The sequence below is a fragment of the Tenrec ecaudatus genome, chromosome 9 (genome assembly GCF_050624435.1).
Source record: "Tenrec ecaudatus isolate mTenEca1 chromosome 9, mTenEca1.hap1, whole genome shotgun sequence".
In the NCBI taxonomy this organism is placed as follows: domain Eukaryota; kingdom Metazoa; phylum Chordata; class Mammalia; order Afrosoricida; family Tenrecidae; genus Tenrec; species Tenrec ecaudatus.
Genome location: NC_134538.1, coordinates 49,848,297 through 49,861,793, shown reverse-complemented (window position 1 = coordinate 49,861,793; position 13,497 = coordinate 49,848,297). Strand labels below are relative to the sequence as shown.

General features: G+C 48.2%; 1 protein-coding gene across 3 annotated transcripts in view; it reads right to left on the bottom strand.

Annotated features, from left to right (window-relative positions):
* Nucleotides 1–1,088: 1,088 nt before the first annotated feature.
* The window catches only part of EFL1 (elongation factor like GTPase 1), a 172,244-nt gene continuing 159,835 nt past the window's right edge, over nucleotides 1,089–13,497 (bottom strand). For all 3 annotated transcript variants that reach the window (XM_075558061.1, XM_075558063.1, XM_075558062.1), the window contains exon 20: nucleotides 1,089–1,414. In XM_075558061.1, coding sequence (XP_075414176.1) covers nucleotides 1,226–1,414 — 189 coding nt within the window. In that variant the 3' untranslated portion in view covers nucleotides 1,089–1,225. The remainder of the gene's footprint in view (nucleotides 1,415–13,497) is intronic.

Sequence of the window (13,497 nt, the reverse complement as noted above, 5' to 3'; positions counted from 1 at the left end):
TGGCAGGGCCCAACAGAAGCCAGGAAGCGCGCCAGTTCTTTCTGGAGTATGGCTCTTCTCTCTACCACGTAGAGGGCTCAGCTGGTACAGTGCAGAGTTAAGAACAATTCTTAATAGCATCTCTGGCAATTTGAATGATGTTATTTTCAAATGCTACAAATAAGTAGGCTAGCTTTTCCCATGTTATCCAAGTTTTCAAATAAACCAATTCGTGGTATAATGCTCCCAAATTAACTCGACTATCATGATCTGTTAAACTTAAGCGGTCAGTGAATTATCTAGGCCCACTTTCCCCAAGGTCTCTGGTCAATTAGCCTTAGCCAGATGGGCCAGGGTCTCTTGAGATCAAAGATAAAACATTTGCAACTCCTGTTAAGAATGACCCGGTTGACTGAGGAAATCCATTAAAAAGCATTTCAAAATCAAAGCCGTATCTGATAATTTTATGGATTATGAAAAGAAATTCTCTTAAGTGGCTATAAAGTATACCTGTGCAACACTGACAATCACAAGGTCCCTGTCCGCTGGGGCGGCATGAGTCCCTGACAATGAGTGGGGTCACCTTACATGCGGTGACGGAGATTTACGGAAACAAAAATGTTTACAGTAAGGCAACAACCTCATGCACACTAGTGAATATCCCCTCAGTAAGGTTACGAAAAAATAGCAAAGACACAGATTTACCTTTTAAAAAATATACCTGTCACTGGCATTTTGAAGTATGCAAGACCAGAGGATTTAAAAGTTAACTAGTGGCCATTGCGGTTCATCTCGACAGCATGTGGAGAGGACCAGCTGAGTGCGAGCCGCTTTTGACTACGGAGAGGGCGGCTGCTGTGACGTAGGTGGTCTGTCCCCACAGTGCTAGACATGGTGACTTGATGTGAACCAGGAGAGCTTCCCAGGGTAGAGTCATGGAAGCAGGGGACTGGGATGGAGATGGAGGGAGCTGGAGCCCAGGGGTGGTCGTCCCCGCAGAAGCCCTGCTGCCCATGGGTCGGGGTGGCAGACTTCCACCATGAACTGGCACCCGAGGGAAGTGACCCCTCACCACCGCAACACACACTGATAGTAACGAAGGGACACTTTGGAGACGTGTTCTCTTACACACGTAGAGGCTCATCAGCTTTAATGAGAGGGACTGTGCAGGGATCAGACAGAGCTCGCGGACAGTCCCGAGCCCACAGATGTCTGGGCTGGTGTGCTCACGGCCCCTCCAGGGCAGTTACTTATTTTTGCTGAGTGTCCTCTGCTTTTCCGCGTGCTGCACAATCTTTTCCTCCACATACAGGCCTTTCCGCTTGCGCACTGCGTTCATGTACTTCCGGGCCTGGTTCTCGGAATCAGCCTTTTCTCCAAAATGCAGGTACTCTTCCTCCGTGGTCGGCACCCAGAAGGGGTCGCTGGGAATGATCTTGAAAAAGAAGGTAATGGAATGTACGAGGTTAGCCAATGTCTTTACTGCCCGCTCTCCTTACTCAGCGCTCCGGCACAGTCTCGGCTACCGGGAAAGCTCACCTGGGGAGCAATGATAACAAGCATCGTGGGAGGAGGTGGACTCAGGGAAGTAGACCCGACAACATTTATCACATAGATTGTTCTTTGGAGCCTTGGTGGTGGACTGGGTTATGCATGCACTGGGCTGCTAATTGCCAGGTCACCAGTTCAAATCCACCAGCTGACCCTTGGGAGAAAGAATGAGGCTTTTTGTTCCTGCAAAGTGTTAGTCTCAGAGACCAGCAGGGGCCATTCTACTCTGTCCTGCGAATAGGAAATGACTCAACAGCAGTGAGTTTGAGTTTTTCTGATTACTCTCTTGCTTTCACATTCATTCCCTAACACGAGGCACTTAATTGCAAAGCTCCCCTTTTCAGGAGGACATATTGGTGTTAGTCTGCCTTTGTCCCCAGCGGGAGACCCACACATGCAAGCTCAGTCTTGATTACATGGAGCTCCTGCTCCAAAGGGCGATGCCGTGCCCTGGTGAGCTGGAGGGAGTGGACAAGGCGGGGCACTTACAGTCGCTGCCTCCTTTTCTCGCTCCTCCACCTGGCTGATGCTGAGGAGGGCCGGCTTGGGGAAGGAAAGGGCACTGAGGAGTACCCAGTAAGCCAGCGAATACCTGTACCGAACTCGAGACTTAGAGCCTGCACGGGACAGGCCTCTGAGTTACGACAACCCCACTCAGGAGCCTCTGGCTTTGTTTGTTCTGTTTTACATGTTATCATTAGTGAGTATCGTTGCAACGTGATGTGGCAGTGCATAATTTGATGATGTCATTCTCAGGGGTAATGTTTTCAACTCCCCCAAAACAAATAAAGCTACTGATGACAAAAGGCAATGCTAGTGAGTGAGAGAGAGAGAGAGAGAGAGAGAAGTGTTCAGCCATGTGACGGCCAATGGACATCACTGAAGGCTGATGGAGCTGCCAGGAGCCGGGCACCACTGTACTGCGCGAGTTCGCTCTTCTCCAGCATCAGCGAGCATCCCTGATCACAGGGGCCAGGGTGGCTTTGGCATACCTCATGCCTTTCGGGTTATGACTAGGTTCTTATTTTTCAATTGGGGCAAAAATGGGCGAGACTCCCTTGGTGGCCAGCACCTTTAAATGGAAAGCACAGAAGTGAAGGGAAAGTCTGTTTAAAATACTGCTTTTCAGAAAAGAGAGCACTATCGATTGATGAGGAAGAGAAGGGCTTTGGGGGAGGAAGGGAACCCTATGGGAACAAACGGGGCCATCAGGCCTCACCATACCCCTGGGAGCAAAGAGAGGTGTGAGTCAGGAGGGGCTGGCTCTCAGTGGCCACCTAGGGGTGGGGCCGAGCCCCAGGCCCCAGGTCTGGTGGACTCTGGAACCTTCACTCCTCCTGGAGCTGGAATGCCCACGTGTCGCCAGGGTTTGAGCGAGAAATGAGCTGTGCAGGGAAGGCGGAAGCGGCCACCTTCTGGAGGCCAGCCCGGGCTGCGCTGACTGTGCTGTCCTCTGCCACCCACTCGGAGCTGTTCCCAAGGGCCTGGCTGGAGTGTGGCACCCAGAGCAGGAGGCACCTCTGAAGGCCTAACATCAGGGTCTCCTCAAAACAAAGCACGTGGAAGAGAAAACCCCACAGGAGGTGACCTTGCAAACAAGAATGACAGGGCACATAAGGAAACCCGCCTGGCAACCGAGTCCCCGGAGCCAACAGACAAGGAGTCGAAGAGGAGGCAAGAGACTTTACAGAGAGCACATTTCAAATCCTCAAAGAGATCAAGGGAGAGACTGGATCCACAATGTGTCAGGCAGTTATGAAAAAGAATAAACCAGGGGAAGAAATATATAAACATTAAATTAAAAACAAAGATATTAAATAGAAGAATGCTGAAGAAGAATGGATTAAAAGATAGCAATTCTCCCCAGACCACAAAGCAGAGAGAGAGCAGCTAGGAGCTATGGAATCTGTAGCGAGCGTGTCTCGGGGGTCCTAGAATCACCTGTGAGAGCACTGAAGGGCGTGAGTCCAGAGAGTCACAGGTGAGATACGGCAAATATGCTGTGTGCAGATGCTCGGTTCTGATTGTGATCCAGCAGACGCTGCAGAACACGGGCTGTGCTACCGACCCTCGGAGAAAGGCTGGAGACAAAGTAACTGGCACCGAAGCAGGGACTCTCTCCGATCAAGACAGAGACTATCCGCGAGCAAAGTCAAATCACCTGCAAAGGGCCACGAACCGGCCCGACAAGCGACTGCCTCGTCCACAACGTGACACACAGTGAGCAGCCTTTAAGGGCGGAGGGGCTTCCGCTGGGACCTGACACTCTTTGTCTAGTGCCGCTATGGCTAACGAGCCCCAGACAAGAGTGCTCAGATCCTCTATGTAAACTCCACTCAGAAATCTCCTCTTAGCAAGGAAAGGAAGCCCCTGACGGAAGAGCGGGGATGTAAGGCCAGACGGGCCAGTAAGTCACAGGGGTTCGAGCAGGAGTGAGGAAACATGCTGGAGAGCGTTACCAACTTGCCAGGGTCAGTGTGTTGGCCAGCAGAACGCTGGCAGTCGTCGTGGTTGAGGGAAATCTACACCACCAGGGCTCCCTATCCTGTTGTACGAGGCCTTTTTAAAGCAAGGAGGTAGCTTTGAGGATCAAGGTGCATCTGACCCAAGCCATGCCATGTTCCATGGCCTCATATGCATGTGAATGTTGGACACTGAATCAAGATGCATTTGAATCAGGATTCTGGTGAAGAACATTGAAAGTATCACGGTATAGACAGCTGGACATCCCTTGCAGAGGGGTAGTGGGGAGGAGATGCGTCACTCAGGGTTCAGTGTAGCAATAAGGTAACTCACAACCTTCCTGTAGTTCTTGAACACTTCCTCCCCCCAACTATCATGATCCCAATTCTACCTTGCAAACCTGGTTAGACCAGAGGATGCACAGGGGTACAGTTGGGATCTGGAAACACAGGTAATCTAGGACAGATGAACCCCCTCAGGACCAGTGGTGAGAGTAGCGATACCAGGAGGGAAGGAGGGGGGGTAGAAAGGGGGAACCAATCACAAGGATCTACATATAACCTCCTCCCTGGGGGATGGGCAACAGAACAGTGGGTGAAGGGAGACACCAGGCAGTGTAAGATAAGATAATATAGTAATTTATAAATTATCAAGGATTCATGAGGGAGGGGGAAAGGAGGGGGAGGGGAAAAAATAAAGAAAGTATCAGGGACTGCCACAAAAGCAAACAAATTCCTCTTAGAAGTACAGCCAGAAAAAAAAAAAAGAGGACCTGATGCAGAGGGCTTAAGTGGAGAGCAAATGCTTTGAGAGTGATTAGGGCAAAGAATGTACAGATGTGCTTTATACAATTGATGTATGTATATGTGTGGATTGTGATAAGAGTTGTATGAGCCCCTAATAAAATCTAAACAAAGAAAAGAAAAAAAGAAAATGATTAGGGAAAAGAATGTACAGATGTGCTTTATACAATTAATGTATGTATATGTATGGATTGTGATAAGAGTTGTATGAGCCCCTAATAAAATATTTAAAGAAAAAAGAAAAGAAGTACAGCCAGAATGCTCTTAGACGGAAGGAGGGTGAGACTTCATCTCAGGTAGTTCCTGTATTTCCGACTTGTTGCCAGGAGACCAGTGCCTGGAAAAGGACTGCAGGCTTGGTCATGTGGAGGAGGGTCAGGAAAGAGGAAGACCTTCAGCAAGATGGATGACTGCAATCGCCCCAACACAACAATGAAGTGTTTTGTTCTTGGCACATAGGGTCGCTATGAGTTGGAACCAATGGATGGTGCCTAACAACGACCTAACGCCCGTCTTTCATTTTGTTGTACTGTGGTGGCTACAGTGCTGGGGGTGGGCTTCAGTGGAGTTTGCAGCTAAGACAGACTAGGAAACAGAGTCTGATGATCCACTTTGACAAATTCAGCAGTGACAACTCCATGGGCTCAAGAGAGGACTATGTGATGTAGTGGGGAAGATGAGTCTCCTGTGCTGGAGGGCCCTACACTGCTGACCAGAGTACTCACCATGATGATGGCAAACAACCAGGCCACACTTGTATTCTGTTATACAGAAGGGTGTCACGTGAGACATCAAGTTGAAGTCGACTCACCATCACACACACACACACACACACACACACACACACGATATTGAGAACAGAGGAAGCAGAGGCTGGATCGTTATGGCATTATACTGTTTGTAGATGAAAACACTCAACAATTGATATAAGGTTGTTGCAAAGATGGAAGAAGATACCACTTGGGAAAACACCTGGCACACGCCAGGTGGGTCCAGCTCCAAAACCTGTCTCTCCGCCACAACAGCTGCCACGAAGATCACGACCGCTCCCCATGCACTGCCCAATTGCAGTTAGGGTAAATCAAGTCCACACAGAAGTGAGAGGCAGCAATTCCGCTGTTGGTTCAATGTTGTCTCCCAGCACTGACACTGTAGTGTGGTGACACAAGATGCTGATACTAGGGACAGGGGTAGGGTGAGAGATGGGGGTGGTGAAGCTCCCTGCACATTTTTTGTGGGGAAAACTTTTGTGAATCTCGAATTATTTCAAGATAGAACAGCTTTGTTTTGCTTGTTTGCTGAATAAATGCTCATCATCTAGAAGTTGTCACTCTGTTTTCAGAATTCAAAAAGCTCTTGGTAGAAAGGAAACTTCTCAATACTTCTAAGACACCTATATGTGAACTGCTTTAGAAAATGGCTAATCTGCTTCGCTAGGGGAGAGGGAGTGAGGCTGGGGCGCCTGTCACTCTTACAATAGGTGACAAGAGCCAGAGGAGAGTTTAGCACTTCCCCCAAACCAGGAGCAGGCACTGGGTGGGGTTAAGGCACCCCAGGGGCTACACTACTGGGCCTGGAGTCAGGCTCCCTCCCCACTGAGCTGTGAGATCTTGGCCACGTTATTTCAAACCACTTTGTGGCTCGGTTCTCGCTGAAATGACAGGGCCATGGGAGCCCTGGAGGCTGGTGGCCTTGGTGTGCAACAGCCAGGGGCCTGTACCTGGGGAAGAGGCCTGGTCGAAGAGCTGCTGGTGTGTTCTTGTCCTGGTAGCCCAACCCCACTGCTTCCAATGACCTTTGGGTAGCCCTTATCCACCCTCAACCCCCCAGATTGTGCCAAAATCTCATTAAGTGTGTAAGAGCACAGAACCAAGTAGGCTGAGGTAGAAGAAGGAGGGCATCATGCGGGGGACCCCAAATCAAACCTCACCAGGGCCGATGTCTACAAAGACATTAGCAAAGGCTCGCAGGGTGTCAGGAGCCCAGCATGGTAGGCTGCTGGGGTCCTGCCAAATCCAAATGGTATCATGGACATGGATTGTGGGCTCCGCTGCGGTCTCATGTAGCACACTACGGCGATTCCACAGGAGGAGTGTATCAGAAGCAGTGCTACTACTTGAGCCAGCAACAGAAGCAGGGAACTGGGAGGTGATGCCAGGAAGAAGCGGAATGAGAAAGCAAGAAAGTGGATCCGCAGGTCAGGTCTTCTTGGTCTCGGGAGGGAAGGCGCTTGGACCCCGTCCCACGTGCACATACACAGGATGTCACTTGCTTCAAGCTCATTACTGGTGCCCTCTACTAACCAGCTAACAGACAAACAGAAAGGTCCTTTGTACATCACAAAGAAGCTACATGGTCTGAGCACATACGCATGGTAATGGTGCATACATTTTTAACCCCGTTAAAAAAAGACAACAAATTCAAAAGCGGGAAACAAATGAGGTGCAAGGTCAGAGACACTGGACTCAGATCAGCCAGTTAGGACCCGAGTCCTGCTATTTCAAACAATAGAAGATCTGGGGGTGGAGGGGTTCAGAAAGGGTCCAATTTTGTCTTGAACTTCTGCACATACTTTGGAGGCTTGCTCAGATTACTTCCAGCTGTTACTAGGCCCTATTTTGGAAATCTCCCTATCAGCCCGGTAGGCTTCCTCAGACACTTGGCCCTGTGCCAGTCTTAATTCAGGTTCCTTGGAACCTGCTGGATTGGGTGTGTTATGCCTGTATCTCTGTGGACATCTTGATGCTACTTGCCTTAACAAGCCAAGGGTGCTCTAGCGCTGAAGCCGAAGCAACACCTGAGTGGCTGAGGCTGACTTTGACTTCCTGGCCTGGGGAAAACCCAGCAGGGTGACTGTGCAGCTTTGCTCCACAGAAAAGCACCCGCTCTGGAGCACAGAGTACAGCTCCTAGCCTGGGGCATGAGGTGCTCGGTGCCAACTGGCTCCCACTAAAACCTGCTTGCCTTCAAGTTGATTCCGACTCCTAACGACCCGACTGGGCAGAGCAGAAGTGCCCTGCTGTGGGTTTCCGAGGCGGTCAATCTGGCGGGAGCAGAAAGCCTCCTCTTTCCTCGGAGGCTGGATCGTGGCTTCAAATTACCGGTTTCATGGTAAGCAGCCCAACATGGGTCGACGATGCCACAGGCCTAAAGAGAGAATATATTTTGCACTCAACAGCCTGAACAAGCTGCCGTTTTCTAATGGAGGTGCCACAGGGGTTAGCTGCTGCCTTGGCATTTTATCAAATAATAAAATACTAAATAATTAACAGAAGGAAAAACGCACTGGGGCTCTTCTCTGAATGTCTGCCCATTTGTTACGTGATTGTGGCTGGCAGGTGGGAAGTGCCTGCATCTACAACAAATGGGTCACTGCTCACGGGATGACTTCTCCCACCTGGGGTGAGCTCGGGCCTGCCTCTCCAGATCAGCTCGGTCATCTTGAGCTGGTGAGAGCAGACATGTACACCACCACTGCTTGGTCATGTTTTCCTTTCTGTGCCTGTTATTAGTTCCATTTCTTCCTCATTCATAAAAGGGTGAAACACAGAAAGAGAAATTAGGGGACTGCTGACTCCAAAGGTTTCCTCATGGAAAATGCCTGTCATTTTATTCTATTTGCTGAAGCATTTTCTCTCAAAAGCTCTTGATTGTAAATTATATGGTGTGGTAGAATACAAATGAAAAGGGAAAAAAAAACCCCCAAAACTCTGAGAGTAAGAAGGCAGCTCTCAACAACTGTGTTCTTTCTAAACTTGACTATGGGGGTAAATTGAGATAGACAAGATTAATGACATTTAATTAGAATGTAGTCTCTAAGGCTTTGAGATTGAAGCCTTTGGGAACAGGACCATGACAGGTGGCAAGGGGATGACAGAAGGACATAAAACTGGAGAAAAACTTTTCTTGACATGATTTTTCTTGAATGCTATTTATCAAGACACTGATTTTTAATAACAAGCTAGAACTAAGCCAGAGCCAATGTTAAAAAAAGTTACGTAAGATTAATGTTCAACTTTTTAAAAAATGAGAGATAAAAGAGACTGAAGATCTTCATGGCTTTTACATAACGAAAATTGTCTTTCTTTCTAGGTAGCCAAAACAAACCATAGAAAAGATATTCCTAACTATTAGCCATTCGGGAGATGCAAATCGAAAGTACAAAGAGATACCATCTCTGGCCAGATTAAAATGACAGAAAGACAATAACAGTCAACAATGAAACCAGATACTAACAGATGCTGTGGAGGGCAGAGTGGAAGCCTAACGTATGGCTGGTTGGACTGTAAAATGGTGTGCCCACCATGGAGAATGGTATGGTATTTCCTTAAAGTACCAGAGAAACAGAGCTATCTTACGATCCAGCAATATATTTATTTGTGTTTTATTGACTACATGAAGGGATTCAACTATGTGGATAATAAGCAACATCATATCCTTGTGAAGAATGGGCACCCCAGAACACGTCAATTATGGGGAGCCTGGCCCCAGACCGGGAGGCAGTCATTCCAGGAGAACCAGGGATACTGAAGAACACCGAGTGGTGTCAAGTCAGGAAAGGTGTGTGTCAGAGTTCTATCTTTTCGCCAGCCATATTCAATCGGCATGCTCTCAGCAAATAATTCAGGAAGCTGGGCTAAAAGAAGAAGAACCCAGCTCACTAACAGCCTGTGATACACAGATGACACAACCCTGCTTGCTGGAAGCTAAGAAGACTTGAAGCACTTGCTAATGAAGACCCCAGTCTACACCCTTCAGTTATGATTCCTACAGAAAACAAAAAGATCATCGCCACAAGACAATAGACAACACCATGAAAAACAGGTAAGATTCAGGATTCCATTTTATTTGGCTGCACCATCCATGCTCACGGAAGCCGCTGTCAGGAAATCAGACGACATACTCTACTGGGCAAAGCTGCTCGAGGTCACTTTGGTATTGGGTGGGCCTGCACGGTCGGTATTTTCAAATGCCTCATATATACGTGAAAGTTGAGCAAGGAATAAACAGAAGAACTGAAGCGTCTGAATTATGATGTTGAAGAAGAATACAGGATATACCAACGGCTTCCAAAAGAACAAGCAAATCTGTCTTGGGAGAAGTACTGCCAGACTGCTCCTTACAAGGGAAGATGGTGACACTTTGTCTGGAGAGATCAGTTCCTGGAGAAGGACAGCATGCTCGGTAGAGGGTCAGCAAAAACGTGGAAGACCCTCAATGAGGGACTGATAGCGTGGCTGCAACAATGGGCGCAAACAACACAATTTTGAGGACGGTGGGCACCAGGCAGCGTGGTGTTCTGCTGTACATAGGATGCTATAAATTGGAACTGACTAGACAGGACTGAACAGCATGATCCAGCAACCCCAAACCTAGGTGTAGCTCCTGCTATAAGCCAAATCTAGTGCCACTGATATGGTTCTGACTCATAAGACACCCTATTGTGCAAAGAGCTTCCTCCTGGGTTTCTTCCCAAGGTACAAAAGAAAGCACACTGCCATATCCTTTCCCCACCAAGTCACTGGTAGTTTCAAACCACTAACCTGTCAGCAGTCGAGGGGTTTAACCACACTGCCACCAAGGACCCCTTAAAACCCACTGCTACTGAGTCGATTCAGACTCACAATGACGCTAAGGCGCAGTAGAAAGAGTTCTACTTAGTGTTTTTGAAACCGTAACTCCTTACTGGGACACTCTGTCTCAGGTTTTTCTAGGGTAGTGGCAGTAGCCCAGAGCTCACCCCACCTTGCCATCCAAGCTCCCTGAAGTATCTATAGACATGTGTGAATGCAAATATATGGGTGCATGCAGAGATTCACTGAGGACACAGACTTAACCAAACACGGCCCAAGACGGTGTTCTGGATCTGAAAGCTCAGGACCATGCGTCTTATGGGACAAATCAGTCCACAGGCACAACAGAAGTTCACAAAAATCCTGGTCCACCTCCTACTGAGGGGAGGAGTATCGGGGCTCTCAGGAGCTTGTGCCTGGCCAGCCATCTATGATGCAACCACTGGTCCGGACTGGCCAGACACAAAACAGTAAGAAGGTAACCAAGAGCCCGGCGAAGACACGAGTCTACAGGAGTCACAGGCTCAGCTCACTGAGACCAGAGCAGCAGATGGGATCTGGCTAGCACCACGCTGGTTCTGACCAGGGTCACAAGAACCCGACCCGGACAGAAGGAGAAGAACGTGAAGGGGAACACAAATATTCCTTCTTTTTTAAAAAAAGAAAGAGCCTGACAAAGTGGGACAGTGGAGAACAGCAACTCTTTAAGCCCAGTCCCAAGTCCATCCCGAGATTATGCTTCATGAAACAGCAGAGTGGCACATAAAACAGTGATCATCGCCCAGAAGATCAGTACTGTACTTAAAATCATCAGGATGAGACCAAAAGGCCAACAATCTCCCAAAAGCAAATGTAAGAGGGAGGGGCCAGGGAAACGAGTGAATCAGCAAGGTAACTGATAGGACATGGAAAGAAAGAGACACTGTGATAAATGTAACCAATGGGAACCGAACTCATTATGTAAACTTTTCATCAAAAAAAGAAACAACAGTAGACTTTAGTCACACCCTACTGATGTTATAGGAGCTGTCTCTGCGTTACCGTCTAGTCTCAGATAAGTACGTGGCCACCTAGGTTTGAGGTGGGGTGTGTGCGCGAGCTCGCAAGCAGCCGTATTCTCTAAAAGGCCAGCTAGGAAATGGTTTAGGCTTTTCAGACCATCTCATCTCTCTTGCATCGACTCAAGGCTGATAGCAGTCACTGAAAGTAGTAAATGAAGGGGAAGGCTCAGTTCTAATAAATTGGCATTAACCAACCTAGTGGGCCAGTTTACTGACTCCTGATAGCAACAGATTACATTTCCCAGCCTCCTAGCTAGGTGTGGCCAAGTGATTAGATCTGGGATTTTAGAGGCGTGAAGTGTGTACTACACCATCAATGGAAGTGCAGTGTTGAAAAAGGCAGCAAGCCAGGAGGAGCCTGGGCTGTGTCACCAGTGAGCCTGGATGCAGATAAAACAGAAAAAACCCTGCCTCATTGAAGCCACTCAAATTTGGGAGCCTTTTATGAGAATGGAACTCTGGTGGTGCTGTAGAGTTACAGGTTGGGCCATTAATCGCCAGATGGATGTGGTTCAAGCCAACCAGCTGCTCTGAGGGAGACAGTGGAGGCTGTCCACCTCCGTACAGATTTACAGTCCCAGAGACCTAGGACAAGGTGGATCTGAGTTGATATCGACTTGATGGCAGTAGGGATTTGGGTTTTTACATAAAAAAAAAAGTCTCTTCTGTTTTCTAATCAATGTGTTTGACAATTAGGAATGATGAGAGAGCTTTAATTGATAGATTTAAATTTAATATCAATTTAAAATTGATAGATTTAAATTTAAAATCATTTCTAAGGATAGGACGGGTGTGAATTCAAATGTCTGATTTTTCAGTAGGGAAAGGCTTGGCGGACCTGCTCTGGATCTGCATGGACAGGCTCCCCGCGCTCTGAGCAAACGGGCCGACACAGCGTTTCACAGCAGTGTTGATCAAGGCCAGCAAGGCTACGGGTGATTTGTCATCTGCCACACACTCAGAAGCAAGTTTCCGAGCGCAGTTTTCAGCAATGACAGCCCAGTGAAGAAAGTGTTTCGCCTCTCAAGGTCACTGCTTTGAAGTGAAAGAAGTCTCTCTGTGTTCTAAACATTACTAGCCCCACTGCCGTCCTCACACGTCTGATGACCAGATCCACGGCAGACGGCTCTGTAATGAAGTTCTCCATTAGGACCACCAGTGATGTATTTACACTACAGACACAGCTTCTATTTCTCTTTAGAAGTCACCTTTTTAAAACACATCCATTCTATTTCTTTTTTTTTGAGTTTAAATGCATTTTATTTTAGACAACCTACACGCCATTTTTTTTTTCCTAAAAAAAAAAGCCTCCGCTCCAAATAAATCAGGGTCAAAAGTAAATGAAGAGCTCACGATGATATCAGTTCCGTCTGTCTAAGTCCTGGTGTCGTGTGGATGAACAGCAGCGTCGGGATGAAGCACCGGTCGGAGTTGCCCATGGTGTTAACATTTCTCCATCTCTGAGCCATCCTTAAAGAAGATCAGATATGGGGCCACACCATCTTCACGGCAGTCCAGCAGAGCAACCATGCCATCTGGATTCATGTTCTCACCAATAAAGAACTGGTAGTTTTGAAATTTGCAAGGATGTTCTTGATTTGTTCTGCAGCACCTGTCATAAAAGGCCTTACTCTTTCTGGTTTCTGTTCTTCAAGTTTGCCTTTGATTGATTTCATGTAGTCTGTGATGTACTGTTTGTAGGCTTCTTTTGTGAAGCTGGTTTCCTGCAAGTGATGGTTCACGACAGTATCAACACCAGTGACCACGGTGCTTTCTGCTGCATCACCATCGGGGCCTTCAGCTGAGGCGTTACCCCCAATGAGGGAGTCATCGATGGCACCTTCGGTCCTACTGACCATCTTCCCCTCCACTTCCAGACACAGCCCGTCTGCGATCTCCTGGATCTTGTAGATGTCGGAGAACATCTCATCATGGCTGATGAGGTCCCGGTAGATGATCATGATGGCGGCTGAAGGGAGACAGCGGCGGCGCTAGCTTAACAGGAGCCCGGAGCTCTGAGCGAGCGCGGTGCGGCCAGAGCGGCGCTCGGGGGGAGGGGGGAGCGGG